The following is a 19977-nucleotide window of genomic DNA, read 5'->3' on the forward strand; positions in this document are numbered from 1 at the left end:
TGATCCAGGGTATTTTGACTCTTCTTACGCTGACATGAATATTTCTGAATAGTGTTGATATTTATATGATACTAATGAAGCCAAAAGCTCGTGTTGGACTAAGCATTTCTCTATATCTGTTTAGAATAGTTTGTAATGAATGATGTAAATACATCCATACAACCATATAATTTACTGATATTATTTTCTAGTTAAAAATAAAGTGATTGAAGCCCTTAGAAAATAGAATAATTTAATTTGATGTAGCGTGAGTCCTCAGAATTAATTTGGAATAATTCACTCCCTTTTTGGTAGCCTTTTAGTCCAACTTTCATTTTATAGAAAGAAATGAAAAGAGAATAATGATTTTTTAGGGTTGTTCTTGTGATAGAATGTCCTATCTACATGTGAAACAAATCTTGGTCTCTGAAAAAGAGAAGTGGTGTGGATAATTGCAAATTGGGGAAAAAAGCATTTCTGTTTGACTTTTGAATGAATTATGCTTTTTTTTTTTTCTTTTGCTATAGATTTGTCTTTCTAGTTAGATACTGCTTAGACTAAAATTAGTTTTCAATCTATTCTCTTAGTGTATACCAATTTACAGTGTGGCCATTGGGATGTCAGAAACAAACTTGCCTAAGATTAAAAAATTTGCTGTGGATAATATACAAAGTGGATGTGTTTAGTTGACAATTGGCTACAGATAAGAGACTACTGATTCTGTTCCTCTCCTAGCTGTGTGTGTGTGTGTGTATGCTTTAACACAGATTCCGCTTGTAGCATAGAGCTGCTGAGTTACATCTGCTTCTGCCTAATTAACTCTGTTGGTTGGTGTCAGATGAGAGCTAATTTTAAGATTAAATTGAAGAGTGTGGTGTGTGTCTAGTTGGGGGAGGGGAGAAGGAGGATGTAAGGTTGCTTGGTTGTTTTGTGTAAGATAAAAATGAAATTATTCACGGTATTGCTTTAAATTTATTTTTTGCCTTTGAAGTGAACATGATCACTGTTGTCCACTGTTGTCCTAAAGTGTGATCTGTGTTAATACATATTTAGTATTGTGAAAGCTGGTACATCCTTCTCTTAGGTACAATTATTGGCCATATCTTGATTATCCAGTCAGTACATTGATGCCAGGTGATCTCTGGGTGAAATAGTGAAAGTTTCCTGGGAAAGTTAATACTGAGCTTCAAACAATAATTGACTTTTTTTCCCAGACAAAATGTTATACCTGTCTGGCTATTTGAGTAATACCAATTTTTTTTTCCTCATGATGAGATTCTTGCTTAGACTCTATCACAGTCCGGAGGACAGATCTGGTTATCTTAAAGAAAAACAAAATTTCTTTCTTTTTTTTTGAGAGAGAGGGAGAGAGAGAGAGTGTGTGCGCGCATGTAAATGAGCAGGGGAGGGGCAGAGAGAGGAGAGAGAATTTAAGCAGGCTCTGCTGAGCACAGAGCCCTATGCACAACTCTGAGATCATGACCTAAGCAAAAATCAGAGTTGGACGCTTAACTGACTGAGCCACCCAGGCACCCCCCAATTTTTTTTTTTTAAGTTTGTTTATTTTGAGAGAGAGAGAATGTGCACATGCAAGCAGAGGAGAGCAGAGACAGAGAATCCCAAGCAGGCTCTGTGCTGTCAGTGCAGAGCACCGCACAGGGCTTGATCTCACTAACCTGGAGATCACGACCTGAGCCAAAATCAAGAGTTGGACGTTTAACCAACTGAGCCACCCAGGCACCCCCAAAATTTCTTTTTTTTTTTTTTAACGTTTATTTATTATTGAGAGACAGACATAGAGCGTGAGCAGGGGAGGGGTAGAGAGAGGGGGAGACACAGAATCTGAAGTAGCTCCAGGCTCTGAGCTGTCAGCACAGAGCCTGACGTGGGGCTTGAACTCACAAACTGCAAGATCATGACCTGAGTCGAGGTCGGTTGCCTGACCAACTGAGCCACCTAGGCACCCCCAAAATTTATTTCTTTAAGCACTGCTTTGGGGCTTCCATTTCCTGTTCTGAATTCCATGTTCTTAAAAACCCTTTAGTGGTAGGAAAGAGTTAATACAACACCAAAAGTAAAGTGCTAATAAACTCATAGTAGTTGTTTGTATTGGATAGTTGTGAAGATCCATAGATGGTTCCTGAATTTGAGGGATGTCCTTATGCCCAAATTAACATTTACTTTTTTTTCCTTTGGCAGATTTGCTTGAAGATCTGGACAATCTTCTTTTTTGTCATGGACTGTTAAAACATTTGGAGTTCCAATTCTGGTATTTTCCCTTATTTTATTATATTTTTAAGATATAAAATGTCAGTCTTATTGAAATGTGTTGATAATGGATATGAACAATTCTTTTGATTGTATGTAAAGATTGTGGTATTAGCTTGTCATGAAGGTATATTATGCATGTTTATTAGTTTTTGTTTAATGTGTGTTCATTTACCTGTGTAACCAGAGTGCCTGAGAGCACTGTTGGATACTTTTCTGTGACCTCTTCTTCTGCTTCCTGCAGTTGTATTTTGTGCAATCAAATTAAATTAGTTGATTTATCCTAAATAATTACTTGGACATAGTGAAATGTCTTCTAATGAAATTTTGCCCCAAATCATTTTACTTTGGAAAGACGTGTCCTGTTCTAAACTTACTAACACAGAATGATTCCATGTTCCATCTTGAAAGTAGTTGCACAATGAAAGCCAGTGATTTCATTCCTAAACACACCATATTCCAAGTCTAACATTTTTTCAATGATTTATATAATGACACAAGGGGAGTGTTTATTAGATTTGCAGATGACATAGATGACAGAACCAGGATCCAAAATGATCTAACAAGTTGGAAGATAGACCCAAACCAACAAAATGAACTTGAACTGTAATAAATTTTAAATCCAGGCATTTATATTTGCACAAGGAAGGGAATGGAAGGAGTCAGCTTGACAGCATTTTTGAAAGAAGATCTGGGATTTTTTGTTGGACTGCATGCTTAGCATGAGTCAATTGTGTGGCAAGGCTGTTAAGAAAGTTCATGTAACCTTGAGTTCCATTTATACTTGGATAATGCCCGGACTGCCAGATTTTAGGATGGACGTTAGCCAAACTAGTGAGCCAACCAAAAGAAGGAGGTGCTTGGAAACCATGTGGTAGGAAGTGTTCAGGGTGGATATGAGTGGTCTAAATAAAGTAGGTAGAAGAGTTGACTTTTAGTGATTTTTTTTAAACAGTTCTTATTTTCAAATATTTGAAGGCTTGTCATATTTAGAATTAATAAGAGTTTCTTGAGATTGTTCTATGGAAGCCAGGACTAGAGGGTAGAAGTTAGGGGAGGACAGATTTTGGCTTTTGTGAACAAGAAATATATTATTACAGTTAGAGCTCTCCAACAGTGGAGAGAACTCCCTCAAAAAGCGACAAATTCTCCATCACTGGAAGTATTTTGAGACTTGATGGCCCATCTGTTGAGGTTGTTGAACAAGGGATCTTTTACTGGATAACTAGGGATTAGATGGGATGACCTGTACAGTCCCTTTAGCCACACTTTTCTGAATCTGAAAAAATGGAGTGAACCTACAGTTTACTGATTGCAAAGAGGACAATCCTTTTTAAACTGCCTCTTTCAAGCTGACTGAGCAAGTACGGTTCAGTGGCCCAGTTTTTCAGCAGCAGGGGAAATGTTATGTTTTTCATTATATCTGGCTAAAGTTTTGTGTTTTTTTTTTAATTTTTTTAAAGTTTATTTTTGAGAGTGAGAGAGACATTGCAAGCGGGGGACGGGCAGAGAGAGAGAAACATAGAATCTGAAGCCAGCTCCAGGCTCTGAGCTGTCAGCACAGAGCCCGACGTGGGCTCAAACCCACAAGCCATGAGAATCATGACCTGAGCTGAAGTTGGACGCTTAACTGACTGAGCCACCCAGGCACCCTGTATCTGGCTAAAGTTTTGAGGAAAGACACTTATTTTCCCTTTTAGATACATTAAATAAATAACCAGAGATAAATTTAATTTTGTATTTTATGAGACATGTTTCAAAGCATGTAGATATTCTATTAATGGAAGTGATGATAGCTACTGTATATTGTATATTAGATATCATATTCACTTAATTCTCTTAATACTCCTATGAAGGACATATTATTACCCTACAGGTAAGGTGACTGACACTCATCCAGGGTTTCTCCACTAGATGTTGGTAGAGCTGGTATTCATACCATTAGTTCGATTGCAGAGGCAGATCTAGCTGGAACAGACAGTTGTGGCTCAGGTGAAGATAGCACTGGACTTCGATTTTAGAATAATGGCATTTGAGCCTTAAGTTTTACTATTGACTGTAACCTTGAGTTCTGTCTTTTCCTGAACCTTAGCTTACCCACAGAATTGACTTGCAGATTAAATGACAAGTTAGGTGTGTGCATACTCTGTAAACTTTAAACTCTAAAAAGAGTTAAGATGTGTATATTACTAGTGGAAGGCAAGATTAGAACCCAGATCTAATCTATCTCCCAGGCGAGGGCACTTTCTTCTGGTGTTCTTTGCAAGTGTACCCAATATATAGATTGGCGATATAAGGTGGTTTTGTTGTATGCCAGAGGCTCTCAGAGAGCAATACCACTGTTTACCTGGAATCAGATTTGCATGAACCTTCCTTGTATTGAGCCAGGTATTAAGATACCTAGAATGGTATATTATTTAAAAGGTGAAGGGTTAAAGGGGTGCCTGCGTGGCTCAGTCGGTTGAGCGTCTGACTTCGGCTCAGGTCATGATCTCGCAGTTGACAAGCTCGAGCCCTGCGTCGGGCTCTGTGCTGACAGCCCAGAGCCTGGAGCCTGCTTCAGATTCTGTGTCTCCTTCTCTCTCTGCCCCTTCCCTGCTCATGGTCTGTCTCTCTCTGTCTCAAAAATAAATAAACATTAAAAACAAAAAATTTAAAAAAAAAAGGTGAAGGGTTATGTTACCATATTAGTTTCAGTTTTCCAACCTGTGGGTTAGAGAGTGTCACAGACCCTTTGCAAAGGGATGGGAGGATATGATTCCATAGAAGTGGCTAGATGAGAAATTTTCTTATGTGTGACTTGGGAAATATCTAGCTGAAATAGAAGAATCAGGATTATTGGATTATTGCCTTTTTTAAGTTGAAGATTTTTTTTTTTTTAAGTATTTATTTTGAACAAGCATGCATGCCAACAGGGGAGGAGCAGAGAGAGAGGGAATCCCAAGTAGGTTCAATGCTGTCAGCACAGAGCCTGACATGGGGCTCAATCCCACAAACTGTGAGATCATGACCTGAGCTGAAATCAAGAGTCAGACACTTAACTGACTGAGCCACCCAAGCACCCCTCTCATCCTTACGATTTTCTTAATAACATTTTCTTTTCTCTAGCTAACTTTATTTTAAAAATACAGTATGTAATAAATATAACTTACAAAATGTGTTAATCAACCGTTTATGTTATTGGAAAGGCTTCCAGTTAACAGTAGGCTATTAGTAGTTAAGTTTTTGGGGAGTCAAAAGTCATAGGTAGATTTTTGACTATGTGGGGGTTGATGCCCCAATCCCTCATATTGTTCGAGTCAGCTATGCTTTCATCAGATTTTTTGTGTCGTAGACTTACTCTTTGAGGTTGGTTTTATGTTTAGAATAGACATATATCTTGAGCTACTCATGTAATGTTATTAATTTCAATAAAGGTTAATCCATTAAATAAGTACGTAGGTGTTATCTTTTCAGTGCCCCATAATGACTTCATAATAAATAACAAGTGAGAGTCCTAAAAAAAATTTCCTTCTCAGACCATGACCCAATTTCTGGTTAGGAAATATAGTCACTGTGGCTTTGTTACATAACACTTGCCTGTCATTACTTCTGTGGGCCTTTTGCATCTGAAAAGTAATACTAAAGAGTCTTTTATTTTTCAAAGTTCCATTATTAAGGACCTTCTCCCCCTTTTTATCCTTTAAGGTCTTGATTTCCTTGTTAAAGATGTTCTTCACCCGAATGCAGTCTTTCCCGTTGGTCAAATAAGACAACTATCAACATTGCCTGTGTGTCCTGTTTTTAATCTCTTAAGGATGGATGTTTGTGAGGTTTTGTTTAATACGGTCTGGAATATTTTGCCCATTTGTTGAATTGTAAATGACTTTTAAATGTTCAAGTTCTGTTAAATACAAGGAGAACCTCTATGGGTAACTTTGGTATTGAAGAAGTCATTTGTCAACCATGGTAAAACTTGCAAACCCACTTTATACAGAGTGGATTCTTGAAGCTATACAGAAAATAAAAAAGCAAAAGCAAAGGCCCTCTGAAGAGAGAATCTGCCATGCAGTCAGCACTTCCCATGGGTTGGATAAGAAGACAGTCTCTGAACAGCTGGAACTCAGTGTTCAGGATGGCTCAGTTCTTAAAGTCACCAACAAAGGCCTTGCCTCCTATAAGGACCCAGACAACCCTGGGCGCTTTTCATCAGTTAAACCAGGCACTTTTCCTAAGTCAACCAAGGGGTCTAGGGGATCGTGTAATGATCTCCGCAATGTGGATTGGAATAAACTTTTAAGGAGAGCAATTGAAGGACTCGAGGAGCCAAATGGCTCCTCCCTGAAGAACATCGAGAAGTATCTCAGAAGTCAAAGTGATCTCATAAGCACCACCAACAACCCAGCCTTTCAGCAGCGGCTGCGACTAGGGGCCAAACGTGCAGTGAACAATGGGAGGTTACTGAAAGATGGACCGCAGTACAGGGTCAATTATGGAAGCTTAGACTGCAAAGGGGCTCCCAAGTATCCCAGTGCTTTCCCGTCCTCGCTACCACCTGTCAGCCTTCTACCCCATGAGAAAGATCAGGTAAGTAAAGACAATATATTCTAAGTATTGCCCATCTGTCTTGTACAGTTTCAGTTAAATTCTATATGTACAAAAGTTCTGAGTGAAGTTGAATAAAATCATATCTTTTGCTTTAGAGCAGGCTTTTATATTTTAAAATGTATATATTGTTTTTTAATATAAATTGTTCTATACTGTTTTACTATGTATTAGGGGTTTCCTTATTAGGAAGAATTTAATGTGATGATTATGCAATTTGTTTTTTAAACACTAGTTGCTAATTGGTGAGTGCTTGAAGGGACCTGGATAGTAACTTTAATCCTCCTTCATCAAGGCAGGACCATATATATTTCAAAAGTCTAAGAAAGGCCATTGTATATTTTTCTCTTTAAAAAATATTATTTGTAATTGATCTTTTCAGCTTTATTGAGGTATAATTGATACATTTTTCTCTTTATTATTTTCAGAGAAGACAGCTCTATAGACTAGTTAATTATATTAATACCGATAACCTGTGCATTCCTGGAATTGTTTTAATGTGTGACCTAAATCCTGCGTATTTCAATTTGAAGTAATTTATTATTATCTGATTCTCAGTGGGTGAAAGTGAATGTTTATTTTGTGTCATGCCATATCTTTTACTGTTTAGTTTCTCTGGGTCTTATGTTATTTCTGGAGTATTTATACATATATGACAGTTTTCTCACTTACACATATAAATGACTTCTGTAATTTAAATCTTTGATCGAGTAGGATTTTTGTTTTGTTTCAAAGCTACTGAAGGTGTCTCCCAAACTAAAACCTAAGTAGAGCAATAGCAAATTGTTTATAATAATTTAGGCCTTTCATTGTTGGCAGAAAGAGTAGTTGTAGGCATTGACTACATTTCTAGGAGTGATGGAAACACAAGTGTTAAGGAAAGTTGTGCACCTGATAGCTTGTTTTTCTTCTTTGGGTACTGCCAGCTCTTGAGATGGACTCTACTTCCCTCAGTGGTTTAAGCTGATAGAGACCCAGCTCTAGAAACTGGGTAGGACCAGGTGATTTGCCTTTCTAGCATTCCTTCCTTCCTTCCTTCCTTCCTTCCTTCCTTCCTTCCTTCCCTCCCTCCCTCCCTCCCTCCCTCCCTCCGTCTTTCTTTTTCTCTTTTCTTTCTTCCTTTTTCTTCTTTCTTTCTTTCTTGAATTTATTTATTTATTTATTTATTTAGAGAAAGCATGAGTTGGGAAGGGGGCAAGAGGGTGAGAGAGAGAATCTTAAGCAGGCTCCATGCTCAGAGCCGAGCCCAATGCAGGGCTTGATCCCACAACTCTGGGATCGTGACCTGTACTGAAATCAAGAGTGCTCACCGACTGAACCAACAAAGAGCCTAAATCATGATGATCAACAGACTGAACCACCTAGGTTTAATTTTTTTTAAGTACTCTCCATACCCAAAGTGGGGCTTGAACCTACAAACTCTAGGTTGAGGGTCGCATGCTGTACTGACTGAGCCAGCCAGGTACCCCCTAGTATTTCTTTCTTTCTTTTTTTTTAACATTTGTTTATTTTAGAGAGGGAGAGAGAGAGAGAGGGAAAGCACACATGAGTGCAAACAGAGGAGAAGCAGAGAGAGAGAGAGGGGACAAAGTATCTGAAGTGGGCTCTGTGCTGACAGCATTGAGCCCCACCCAGGGCTCGAACGCATGAACTGTGAGATCATGACCTGAGCTGAAGTCGGATGTTCAGCCAACTGAGCCACCCAGGCACCCCTGCATTTATTTCTTAATTTTATTTTTATTAGTTTTCCTCACATTTATTTTATCTTTCGGTGGTATTTATGTTAACAACCCTCAATTCTTTGTGAGAAAATGTGTTCTTAAAGGAGTAAGTTACCTATAAAAAATTTTATTTTAATAATATTTGTTTCAAAAAAGTGTACTGAGTGACTCAAATCCTAATTCTTATGTCTGAGAAAGCCACGTTAAGCACTTAGGTTTCTCATTAAATATTTTTTTATAAAAGCTTATATATACCATGAGGAAATTCCTTAAAGGAATTTAGATCCATTTCTTGGTGGATTTGGATATCTTTGTTTTCAAAACCTGTACATTACCCTAAGGTATATTAAGATTTTATGGGGCGCCTGGGTGGCGCAGTCGGTTAAGCGTCCGACTTCAGCCAGGTCACGATCTCGCGGTCCGTGAGTTCGAGCCCCGCGTCGGGCTCTGGGCTGATGGCTCAGAGCCTGGAGCCTGTTTCCGATTCTGTGTCTCCCTCTCTCTCTGCCCCTCCCCCGTTCATGCTCTGTCTCTCTCTGTCCCAAAAATAAATAAATGTTGAAAAAAAAAAAAAAAAAATTTAAAAAAAAAAAAAAAAAAAAAAAAAAAAAGATTTTATAATTACCAGGTACCTGGACTAATTCAGGCAGCTTTAGGTAATTTAATAGTATTTTTCAATAAATTTGTCATCCAGGTAGAAGTCACTACAAATTCTCCAGTCCCTTTTTTATCCTTTCTTTAACCTTGCCCATCATTTCTTGCTAACCTTACCATTTTTTTTTTCATGCGGCATCTCTTTAGAAGTATTTTTAGTCTAAAGGAAAATTCATGTCTGGAAGTGTCTAGGATTGAGAACAGAGTAATTTATTGCTTAGCATGCAATTGTTACTGCTCCTTCTATGATGCTGATCTTTTCATATTGTCCAATTAGCATCATCATAGAACAAGGAAAACAGAGGAAATGAGTCCTAGAATTTTTACTTTATGATTTTACTTGATCTAATTCTTAAAAAAGAACAAATAAAAATAAAAATCTTATCAAGTCAGTTTGGCCACAAGGTATTGGATTGTTTGTGTGGTATATTTGCAATAGTATTTTACCTTGGTGAAAATATAATATTGCCCTTTGAGATTACAAGTGGTAAATAGTTTAAAACCATGTAAAATTGGCAAGTGATTGTAATAGAAATTCTTAACCTGGGTCTATGAATGAACTTGGGAAAGATAGGTCACAAATCCCCAGAAATCTAATATAAAGTTATCAGTATCCATGCGTTTTTCTAGGGTTAGGGCCTATTGCTTTTTGTTGTTGTTTTTGTTTTAATCAGATTCTCAAAGGGATCCAAAATGTCAAATAGCCAATGTAAGTATGTTAGTACTGTAGAAAATATTTGTTGTTTCTTATACTAAAACCATAATGTATTGCTGGTTTTTGATTTTTCTTACTTTAGCTTCTGTACTTGGATCTGAATGTAGACTGGTTGTACTATGGTTTCGTGTATATAGGACTTTCTCTAATATATTCGAAGGGCAGATTATCGTTGTTCTTGATGTGCTAGAAATTTATAGATTTTGCATTGTGGGAAGACATTTATGATATAAAAGACAACTGTACAGAGATGGAGTTATCTCACAATTTAGTCAACTAATGTCTCAGAGAAGTGTTTTTGCTGTGCAGTTCCATTTAATTGTGAAAATGAAACAAAAATAGTAAAAATAATAACTAACATTTCTTAAGTGTTAAATGCTGGCAGTATTCCAAGTGCTTTTACATTTATTATCTTCTTGACTTGTCACAATAACTGTGAGGGCCATAAGATTATTATCCTTGTTTTGCACATGAAAAAGTGGGACTCAAAGCCTAAGTAATTTGTCATATCACTTATAGAGCTAGTGAGTGGTAAAGCCAACATTCTAAGAAGATAGTGTGACTCCAGACCTCTTTACTGCTGGGCTGTATACTGGTTAACATTGCTGGCTTTTCATTAACAGTAAAAGTATTTCTTACATTTCCTCAACTGTTTAGAAGCTGTTTTCCCCCAACAAATAGATTTCTGGTATTTTAAATTTGATAGTTGCAGTGAGCTTATTACAGTTTTTAAAGCAGGTGCTATTTATAATATTAGCAATATGGAAAAATAGTAGGGAAAGTAGTAAATCTGTGTCTAATTAGATTTAACATCATCATCATTCCTATGCATGGCTGCTAGGAAGAATACAATGCAAGTTAAAATAGAAGGGCTTCTTCCTTTCTGAAATGTAATTGCACATCTTCTGATAGTCTAGAATTCAAATTGGATATTACCACACTGGCTCCTTAGCATAACTTCTTTGTATTTATTTAAGAAAGCTCTCTTTGGTGAGGTGATATGGAAATGAATTAAACCACTGAAGATAAAACTTTATCTTTGACTTGGTGAGGGAACTCCTAAAGGATAGTATTAGTGTTTCTCATTAAAAGTGGTAAAGCTCAATTAGGTCAGATTATGAGGACTTTGGAAAGTCAAATATTCTAAGAGAGACTTCAGTTATCACCACACACTTTGTAGCATTAAGATTCCATTTGAATATTTGAGCTTTAGCATTTTTATGAAATCAGTTCAATTTTAAACAGAGTCCTTGGTATTTCACTTTATTGGGAGTATTTTGCTATAATTTATTAAGTATCAAATATTGGTATGTTTCCAGTACAGTACAAAATATGGGAATTCTCATTTTAGGCTGCTATAGTTGGAAAGGGAGATGCTTCTAATATCAGGTAGGTCTTTTGATGTTTTTTGTTGGAGAAATGAAATCTTACAGAAGCCTTCAAACAGAATTACAAAAACAATGATACTGTCCCTAAGAAAAAAAGATGAGTTTATGGTCCAAAATGGGGCTGAGAGACAAAATTGTGTTAAAAATCACTTGTGGTCTTGGCTCATTCAGTTTGTTATTCTGTTTGTCCCCCACTCCCTTCTAGGGAGATATTTTATTAGGGCTTTGGCAATGTTATTAGTATGAAATATTTCCATAAATATAATATTAACATACATCCTACATCACTTTTGTGTAAATGTCATAAATAAAAGAACTTTATTTTTAGATTCCTTTCTTTGGTTTTCACCACTTTGTCTTCGCCTCTCCAGTCCCATTATCCCTGCCCTAGAGAGACCCTCCTTGTCTTTTTCTGGGACTTTTCCAATTGCCTGTACTTTGTGAAGGACCATTCACTAGTCCATATTGTTCTTTGATGTGGCAGGCTTCCAGAAGTCTCTCGGCCCTAGGGGAATCGTTCATAGTCTCAGACTCTGGATCTTTTTGGCAGAAATGTGTGTATTTTTTTTATCTGCTAATTATAGAGAGTCCAAGTGTCCTCCTGTCTGTTGACCTTCTTAGTTTTCCTTTGAATTGGTGTCCTTTGTATTGCAGATGTCACATTTCTCAAAGAGTGCTTAGCTATGTGTATTCAGCTGAAAGTTGGATAAAGCCCTAAACATTGCAAAATATACTCTTTGTATAACCTGAATTTTGGAATTGGTATGGATGAAAGTCAGTTTTAGAATGACTAAAGTCAGACAGAAACCTATTACAATGTGGAAGACTAGATAGATCAAATACCTGCTGTTTCAGGGTCAGGAAAGAAAAAAATATTGTAGTTTATGTTGTTCCTATAATTAAGCTTCAGTAGTTCTTCCAAATAGCAGACTATCTAAGCACTGCTTTTGTGAGCAGATAATACCAGTTGTTGAGACATTATTGAGAGAGCACTTGGATTGTCTCAAACTAGTTAGTTGGGTCAAGGGAAAGATAAAATGAAGAGTGAATGAGTCTTTCTGTTGTACTCAGAGGCATGACAGCTTGTTCCACTTTTGAGCTTTTATCAAGATAGGACTTGTCTAGACTTCTAATGAAATAGGCTTCAGGTAAAGTAGCAACATTAGGTCAGGATTTTTGACTGTGAAAATGAGTCTTAAACATTCTTTTTAACTCTTTGGATCTTAGACAGTTTTGATACTTGCAGCTGCCTTTTCGGCAACACATCATCTTGTCCTGAATCTCACACACACACACACACACACAGATACATACACACAGACACACACATACATACACACATACATACGTATACATACACACATATGTATACACACACACACACACACACATATGTAGTCTATTTTCTTATTTCCTAATGGTATTTTCCAAGCATTAGGGATGCTAAGGGTGTGGTGTTTTGACTAATTCTGGATACTTTCAGCAGCTTTCAGGGACTTACTCTTGTATTCCATATACCTGTTTGGCTTACATAACAGCTACATTTGTTATACTCACAGTGCCAAGAAAATCAATGTTTTATCGCTTTGAAGTTACTTAACAGGTGATGTTTGCTAATTTATTATGATGGTATCTGGGATGGCAAAGGTTTTTATTCATTCTTTCTCTTCAAACCTTATGTAGTAAGTAGTACATTCTAATGTTTCTCAGAATGAAGGTCTATATTTTATGTATTTTCTTTGTACCTTAATGTACAAAGGGTACATGAGAAAATGCCATTGTTTTATCTTTGCAATGGCAAATTTTGATTGTCAATCCATGACTTCTTGTTTTGTTTACAAACAGTTTTCTTGGCTGGTACATTAAACCACAGTAGATTTGATGAAACTGTTCATCTCTAGTTATGCCAACATTCAAATGTGAATCTGCATCTTCTCAGGTACTTTGATCTTTCTGATCTATTAATATTTCTTAGTACATAAACATCAATTAGCTTACTAAATTAAAGTTAGCAAATGAGTCAGCCATGTAATTTGTTTGTGACATTTTGAGTTAGCAGGGCCATGAGAAAAAAATATTTTTATTTGTGTGGAGGTGCTCTTGTCTCCCTGTCTTCAGGTGGTGATGGGAGTTTATACATGTAAGAAATGGAGGGGCGCCTGGGTGGCGCAGTCGGTTAGGCGTCCGACTTCAGCCAGGTCACGATCTCGCGGTCCGTGAGTTCGAGCCCCGCGTCAGGCTCTGGGCTGATGGCTCAGAGCCTGGAGCCTGTTTCCAATTCTGTGTCTCCCTCTCTCTCTGCCCCTCCCCCGTTCATGCTCTGTCTCTCTCTGTCCCAAAAATAAATAAACGTTGGAAAAAAAAAAAAAAAATTAAAAAAAAAAAAAAAAGAAAAGAAATGGAGGTATGGTGGTGCACGTTGTGAAATGCTAATCCCTATTATTGGGCTTCTGCTTGGGGCTGGACTGCTTTCCCTGAGATGTCTTCAGGAGTTGCAAACTGCATACTGTTGTTTTCCTTTTATAAATGAGCCTTTTAATTACCAGAATATTAATGTGGAGTCTAACTTTTTTGTTTTATGAAAGGTAGTATTTTGAAAAATCTGCAAAATGAACTATATGGGCAAAAGTTCTAGAGTGAATGGTATTAGATTTAAACTGTGAATCTGGCCTTTACAAAGCTACAAAATAAATACTAATCAGTGGTGTAAGTAAAATCCAGGAAGGATTTGTGTTAATTTGACAAGTAGGTTTAGAGTTCTTTAGCCATTATTTTTTAGAAACCAGCTTTGTTCATACATCCTTTCTCTAATTTGCTTCACTTTTGATCTTTGATAAAACCAGCTGCAATTTTGTTTCATTAACAAACTTAACTGTTTAACAGATGTTTGTTTTGGCTTGATTGTGTCCTTTCTATTAGAAACAGCATAACATACATAGAAACCATGCTGAGCCTTTTCCTGTCTGTAGCTAGACAGGCGTTTCAGAAGAACAACTTAATTTTATTTACAAGTTCAATTTTTGTTCTTCTGTACTATTATTGTAGGTATACAAACATTTTAGCTCTTGTTCCCCCTGTCAGGGAGGTCTTTTGTTCTTAATCCTCCATCTGTTAGTCCGGTACCCTCCCCCTCCCCCTTTTTTTAGCTTTACAAAATCTTAGCATGCAGGGAAAAAGGTATTGCAGAAGAGGTAATTGAGATATCAATGACTCTTCTACAGTTCAAGGGAGGGAATGGGACTAGCCTGGTGAATTTAGATAATTTCTTCCATCTTCTTTGATGTCAGTAAGCTGCCATATGGACAGCAATGAGGCCTACAGGAAGGAGGTGAGCTTTGGTCTGGGCTGCCTGTGATACTCAAAGAGATGTGGGCTGGGAGCCAGAGGCAGGCAGTCCTTGAATGTTTCTGTAGTTGTTTCTGATGCGGCCAGTCCCGATTTTTGTACGTGGTTTATTGCCATGCTTGTGACTCTCTTAGATCATACATGGGAATGATAAAATTCAAGAGAGGTAAAGTTTATATGCAGTAAGAGAAATAATAATAAGAGAAGCAAGGAATACTCAAACTAAAATAAAGTATTAAAGGACATCAAATGATGATTCCTATTTGATATTTGATCTTGTTTCCAAAACTGGTATTTTAATAATCATATAGGAGCTTCTACCTTATATCAAAACCCAACCTTAGGAGCACCTGGGTGACTGGCTTAGTCAGTTGAGTGTCCCACTCTTGATTTCTGCTCAGGTCATGATCTCGGGGTTGTGAGATTGAGCCCCCCCCCACCCCCCACCGCATCCCCCTTGGGCTCTGCACTGGGTGGGGGGGCCTTCTTGAGATTCTCTTTCTCTCTCTCTCTCTCTCTCTCCCTCTCCCTCCCTCCCTCTTGCTCTCCCTCTCCTCCTCTCTTCCTCCCTCTGCCCCTCCCCAGTTTATGTGCACACAAGCTTGCCAGCCTCTCTCACAAACAACCCAACCCAGAGCCTTGAGATGTGAGTAATGCTGCAGAAAACAGGATCTGCTAGTGGAAGAATGTGGGATCTTTGAAGAACATTAGCTATTCCAGTTAGATTGCTGGCAGGTTGTAAGGAAACTAGAAAAGAGAGGCAGTGGAGGGAACCAGAAAGGTATTTCCCCCTTAACTTTGTAATTTGTGAAATTGCAATATTTCAGAAAAGTTGAAAGAGTAATACAGTAAGTGCTGTATTTCTTTTACTTGGATTTACCGATTGTTAAGCATTTTGTTACATTTGTTCTTTGTCCCTCTTTTAAGTGTATGTATACACAAATATGTACACTTACTCATAATTTTTGGTTGAACTGTTCGAAAATAAGTGGTAGACACTATGATACTAAGATGTTATGACATTAAGTCATAATAATTATATACTGAGGAACATTTTCCTATTACTATTTTATGTAAGAAATTTAGTAGTGAAACAAGAGTGTTATCCAATAGACAGTCCATATTTTCCCAAATGGCTTCTTTTGTTTTTAATGTTTATTTATTTTTGAGAGAGAGAGTGAGCGAGCTTGAGAGGAGGAGGTGCAGAGAGAGATGGAGACACAGAATCCAAAGCAGGCTCCAGGTTCTGAGCTGTCATCACAGAGCCTCATGTGGGGCTCAAACTCATGGACCATGAGATTGTGACCTGAGCTGAAGTTGGGCACTTAACCACTGAGCCACCCAGGTGCCTCATAACTTTTGTTTTTAATCTGGGATCCAGTTAAGGATTGTGCATTGCATTTGGTTGTTAAATCTTTTTTTTGTTTTATTTTAACTTTATTTATTTATTTTGAGAGCGATAAACTGTGCAGAGAGGGAGAAAAGAATTCTAAGCAGGCTCCACAGTGTCAGCACAGAGCCTGATGCGGGCTTGAACTCACGATCTGCGAGATCGTGACCTGAGCAGAAACCAAGAGTCAGATGCTTAACCAACTGAACTACCCAGGCGCCCTTCTTTTTTTTTTTTTTTTTTTAAAAAGACAGTGAGAGAGTAAGCACGAGTGGGGAAGAGAAGGGGGGGTGGAGAGAGAGAGAACGAGAGAGAACGAGAGAGAGAACATGAATCCCAAGCAGGCTCCATGCTTAGCATGGAGCTTGACATGACACTTGGGCTTGATCTCATATGACTCTGAGATCATGACCTAGGCTGAAATCAAGAGTCAGCTAAGCCACCCAGGCACCCTGATTATTGTATCTTTAGTAGAGAACAGTTTTCCCTCTTTTTTTGCTTTTCACATCAGTGACTTTTTTTGTTGTTTATTTTTAAATTATTTTTTAAAATTATTTAAAAAAATATATTTTTGAGTATAGTTGACAATAATACATCAGTGACATTTTTGACAAGTCTAGGCCATTGTCTTATAGGATGTCCCACAGTTAGTGTTTATCTGATTGTGTTCTCATGATCAAAATCAAGTAAACATTTTTGGCAAGAATATTGTGGGAGTGATGTGTATTTCCTCTTGTCCTGTCAGGAGGTAATATCCTTTTAGATTGTGTCATTACTGGTGGTGCTTATTTGGCCATTTGGTTAAGGTGCTTATCTGTTAGATCTATCTTTATAATGGCATGTTTTCTTTTTTGTAGTTAGTAAGTAAGTAATTTGTAGAGTGATACTTAGACCATGTGAATAACTTTTCATTTGTGTCTATTATTTCCTATTAGTGCTACAACAAATTACCACGGACTTAGTGTCTTAAAACAATGCAGATTTATTGTCTTACGGTTCTATAGGTCAGAAATCCAACATGGGTCCCATTGGGTTAAAATCAAAGTGTGGGCAGAGGAGTCTCTAGGGGAAGAACGTGTTTTATCACCTTTTCCAGCTTCTGTGTGCTGCCTAAATTCCTTGGCTCTGGCTCCCTCCCTCATCTTTAAAACCAGCGGTACTGCATCTCTCAGACCATTTTTCCGTAATCACATCTGACTCTGACCACAGCCTAAACAGCTTTTAAAGGATTCATGTGATTAGGTTGGAGCCACTTAGATAATCCTGGATAATCTCCCCATCTCAAAGTCCTTAACTTAATCACACCTATAGGGTCACTTTGCCATATAAGGTGACAGATTCACAGGTTCTTAGCATTAGGAAGTGGACACTGGTGGTGTTGGTGGGGATGCATTATTCTGCCTGTCACACAGTGGTTTCAGTATCCTCACCTAAATTAGTTTTTACAGTGGAGGTTGCAAATCTTGGAAGGTTTGGGGACTATGATATAACACGGTCTAAGTCTGCTTAGCAAAGAATGAATCACAGTTTATGGGGGTAATGCTAGCTGAAGGCTGGGAGTCAAGAGGCCTGAGCTCTAGGTCTGACAGTACATCCTAAATCATTTCCATGAGAGCAGGAACAGGGACTTGCCTCCTGCTTCCACTTAGCGTTTCTTTACTCACAAGTTGAATTGAAGGATGGATTTGGCACTAATAGCTTGAGAGTTTTTAACAATAGGAGTTTGGATATCCAAATGTTCCCTGAGAAGTGCATTTAAAGTTGTAGAGAGAAAGGTCTGTCTTTAAATGCCCACAGAATGCATAGGACAACTTAGTAAGATAGGCTCTTTTGTGACATTTTAAATACTAAGTAACAACTGAAGAATTTTATGTCTATTATTTAAATTTGAATCCTCAATTAGAAAAATCTAAATAGGCTGAAAAAGAAACTGACTTATTTTAAAATGAATGATTATCATGCTTACAATGTTATGTCAATTATATCTCAATAAAGGTGGAAAAAAAGAAAAATATGCAGGTAGATGGATGTTGTATTTTCAGTTCTTAGTAAAAACTCAGAAAAGATAAATATCAAATCAAGATTCACAAAGGCAGTTAACCCCAAGGATTCTTTTCCTTTCATTTCATAGTGTTTTAGTAGAATCTTCTGCAGTAGCTGTACTTAGTTGGAATGTTTTGGAAATACTGACTGTTCCAACTGTTAAAGAATAACAGTTTAGTTATCAGCCTATAAATGTGCTTTCTAGAGCTGAAAAAAAAGATGATCTTCTCATCTAATGAGCTCTGACCCTCTGTAAACCTTCCAACTTATCTCATTTTCCACCAGCTATTGAAATATAACAAGATGCCAACAATTACATCCTCACAAAGCATTTATACCAACTTATAAAATTACCTCTTTATTGGAAAATTGTGTAATATCTTGATTTCAATTTAGCATGGCATGTTGGTTAGCAATAAATCTTACTGGGGTATGAACACAATCCTGCAGGCAGTTTGCAGAGCATTGATCAGGTACAAATTGTGTGTATTTTTCTAGCTTCTGAAAATTTCAGAGCAAAATGAAATAAATAGGTATCACTGAGACCAATGCTTTTTAGGTCGTATTTTAATCTGACATAGAAGAACATCGCCATGTATCTTGCAAGAAATGCCTTGACTCTCCTGAAATTCATTATTTGTGTTTTTGACTCTTGCATTTCCCCATTTTGTCTGTGATGTACAACAGAAACAAAAGAATATGGTTAAAACATGTACCTTGTAAAGTGTGCATAATAAACAGTTCATACTAGATTTGAAGGCTCTATATAGAGTACATAAGAAGATGTTAATATTAAACTCTTACTGCTTACTATGGACCAGGCAAAGTTCTAAATATTTATTATATACAAAATACTATTCTATGGACTCTGAGAAATAAGTACTGTTATTAACGGAATTTTACAGATGAAGAAACAGACCAGAGAAATCAGTGATGAGGGTGGGAGCTAGACATTAGAAGTTCTTGAAAAGCTGGGTAACGTCAGTGTGCAGCAGAAGTTTGGGAATCACTGCCTGAGGCTAACTTTCTTTTATAGATGTGCAATAGAGTCTACTCAGGTGGTTGAGGAAATAGTCTAGATGTGTTAATTGGACAAGGCCCTTGTTCCTCCTGAAAGGGATCTTAGAGATGATTCTAAAGAAGGAGGCTCTGGAGCCAGAATGCTTAGTTCAAATCCTGACTTTTTCCATTGCCCAAGTCGAGTCTGTCTCAGTTTCCTCAGCTGACAAATGGAGATAATAATAGCCCAGACTGAATAGGGATAGTTTGCTCCAACTGCCTAGCCCTCAGATAGCGAGGTAGTGAGCTTTTCCTGGGCCGTGCTAGAAAGGGCACCTGAGCAGGGTCCAGGGTGTGGAAGGGGCAGTGGCCCTTCTGCTCTTGAGGGAAAAGTGTAAATTGATGTCCTTATCATCTTCTAAAGAAGATCTCCTTTCCTACTGGACACTTGCTCTAGTCACACAGGCCATGAGTGGCTAAAATCCACATTTCTGTGTTGTTGTTTCCCTACTTCTTGTTATTTAAAAATCAGAAAAAGCATATGTTTTTAGAGGAATACATGCTCATTGTACAAAACTTTGAAAAATACAGAAAGGTTCAAGGGATGATGCACCATGACTGCAAATTTATTCCAAAGGTAATTACTGATAAAAACTTTTTTCTTCCACTCTTTTTTTCCCTACATGTATATATTTGTTATATTTAAATAAAAAGAGGAATATATTAACTATATATATTTATATGTTCCTTTCTACATTTAAAATCTATTGTGAGCCTTTCCCCATATTCCTTATTCTTTGCAGTGTGACTTTTTTTTTTTAAGTTTATTTATTTATTTTGAGAGAAGAGAGTGCGAGCAGGGGACAGAGAAAGAGAGAATCCCAAGGAGGC

General features: G+C 37.4%; 1 protein-coding gene across 6 annotated transcripts in view; it reads left to right on the plus strand.

Moving 5' to 3' along the window:
- Positions 1 to 19977, plus strand: part of KAT6B (lysine acetyltransferase 6B) — a 191839-nt gene that overhangs the window by 9712 nt on the left and 162150 nt on the right. For all 6 annotated transcript variants that reach the window (XM_045439679.1, XM_045439680.1, XM_045439683.1 and 3 more), the window contains exons 2-3: positions 2179 to 2248; positions 5935 to 6813. In XM_045439679.1, the coding sequence (XP_045295635.1) occupies positions 6193 to 6813 (621 nt within the window). In that variant the 5' untranslated portion in view covers positions 2179 to 2248; positions 5935 to 6192. The remainder of the gene's footprint in view (positions 1 to 2178; positions 2249 to 5934; positions 6814 to 19977) is intronic.

This window comes from Leopardus geoffroyi, chromosome D2, assembly GCF_018350155.1.
Source record: "Leopardus geoffroyi isolate Oge1 chromosome D2, O.geoffroyi_Oge1_pat1.0, whole genome shotgun sequence".
Classification (NCBI taxonomy): Eukaryota; Metazoa; Chordata; class Mammalia; order Carnivora; family Felidae; genus Leopardus; species Leopardus geoffroyi.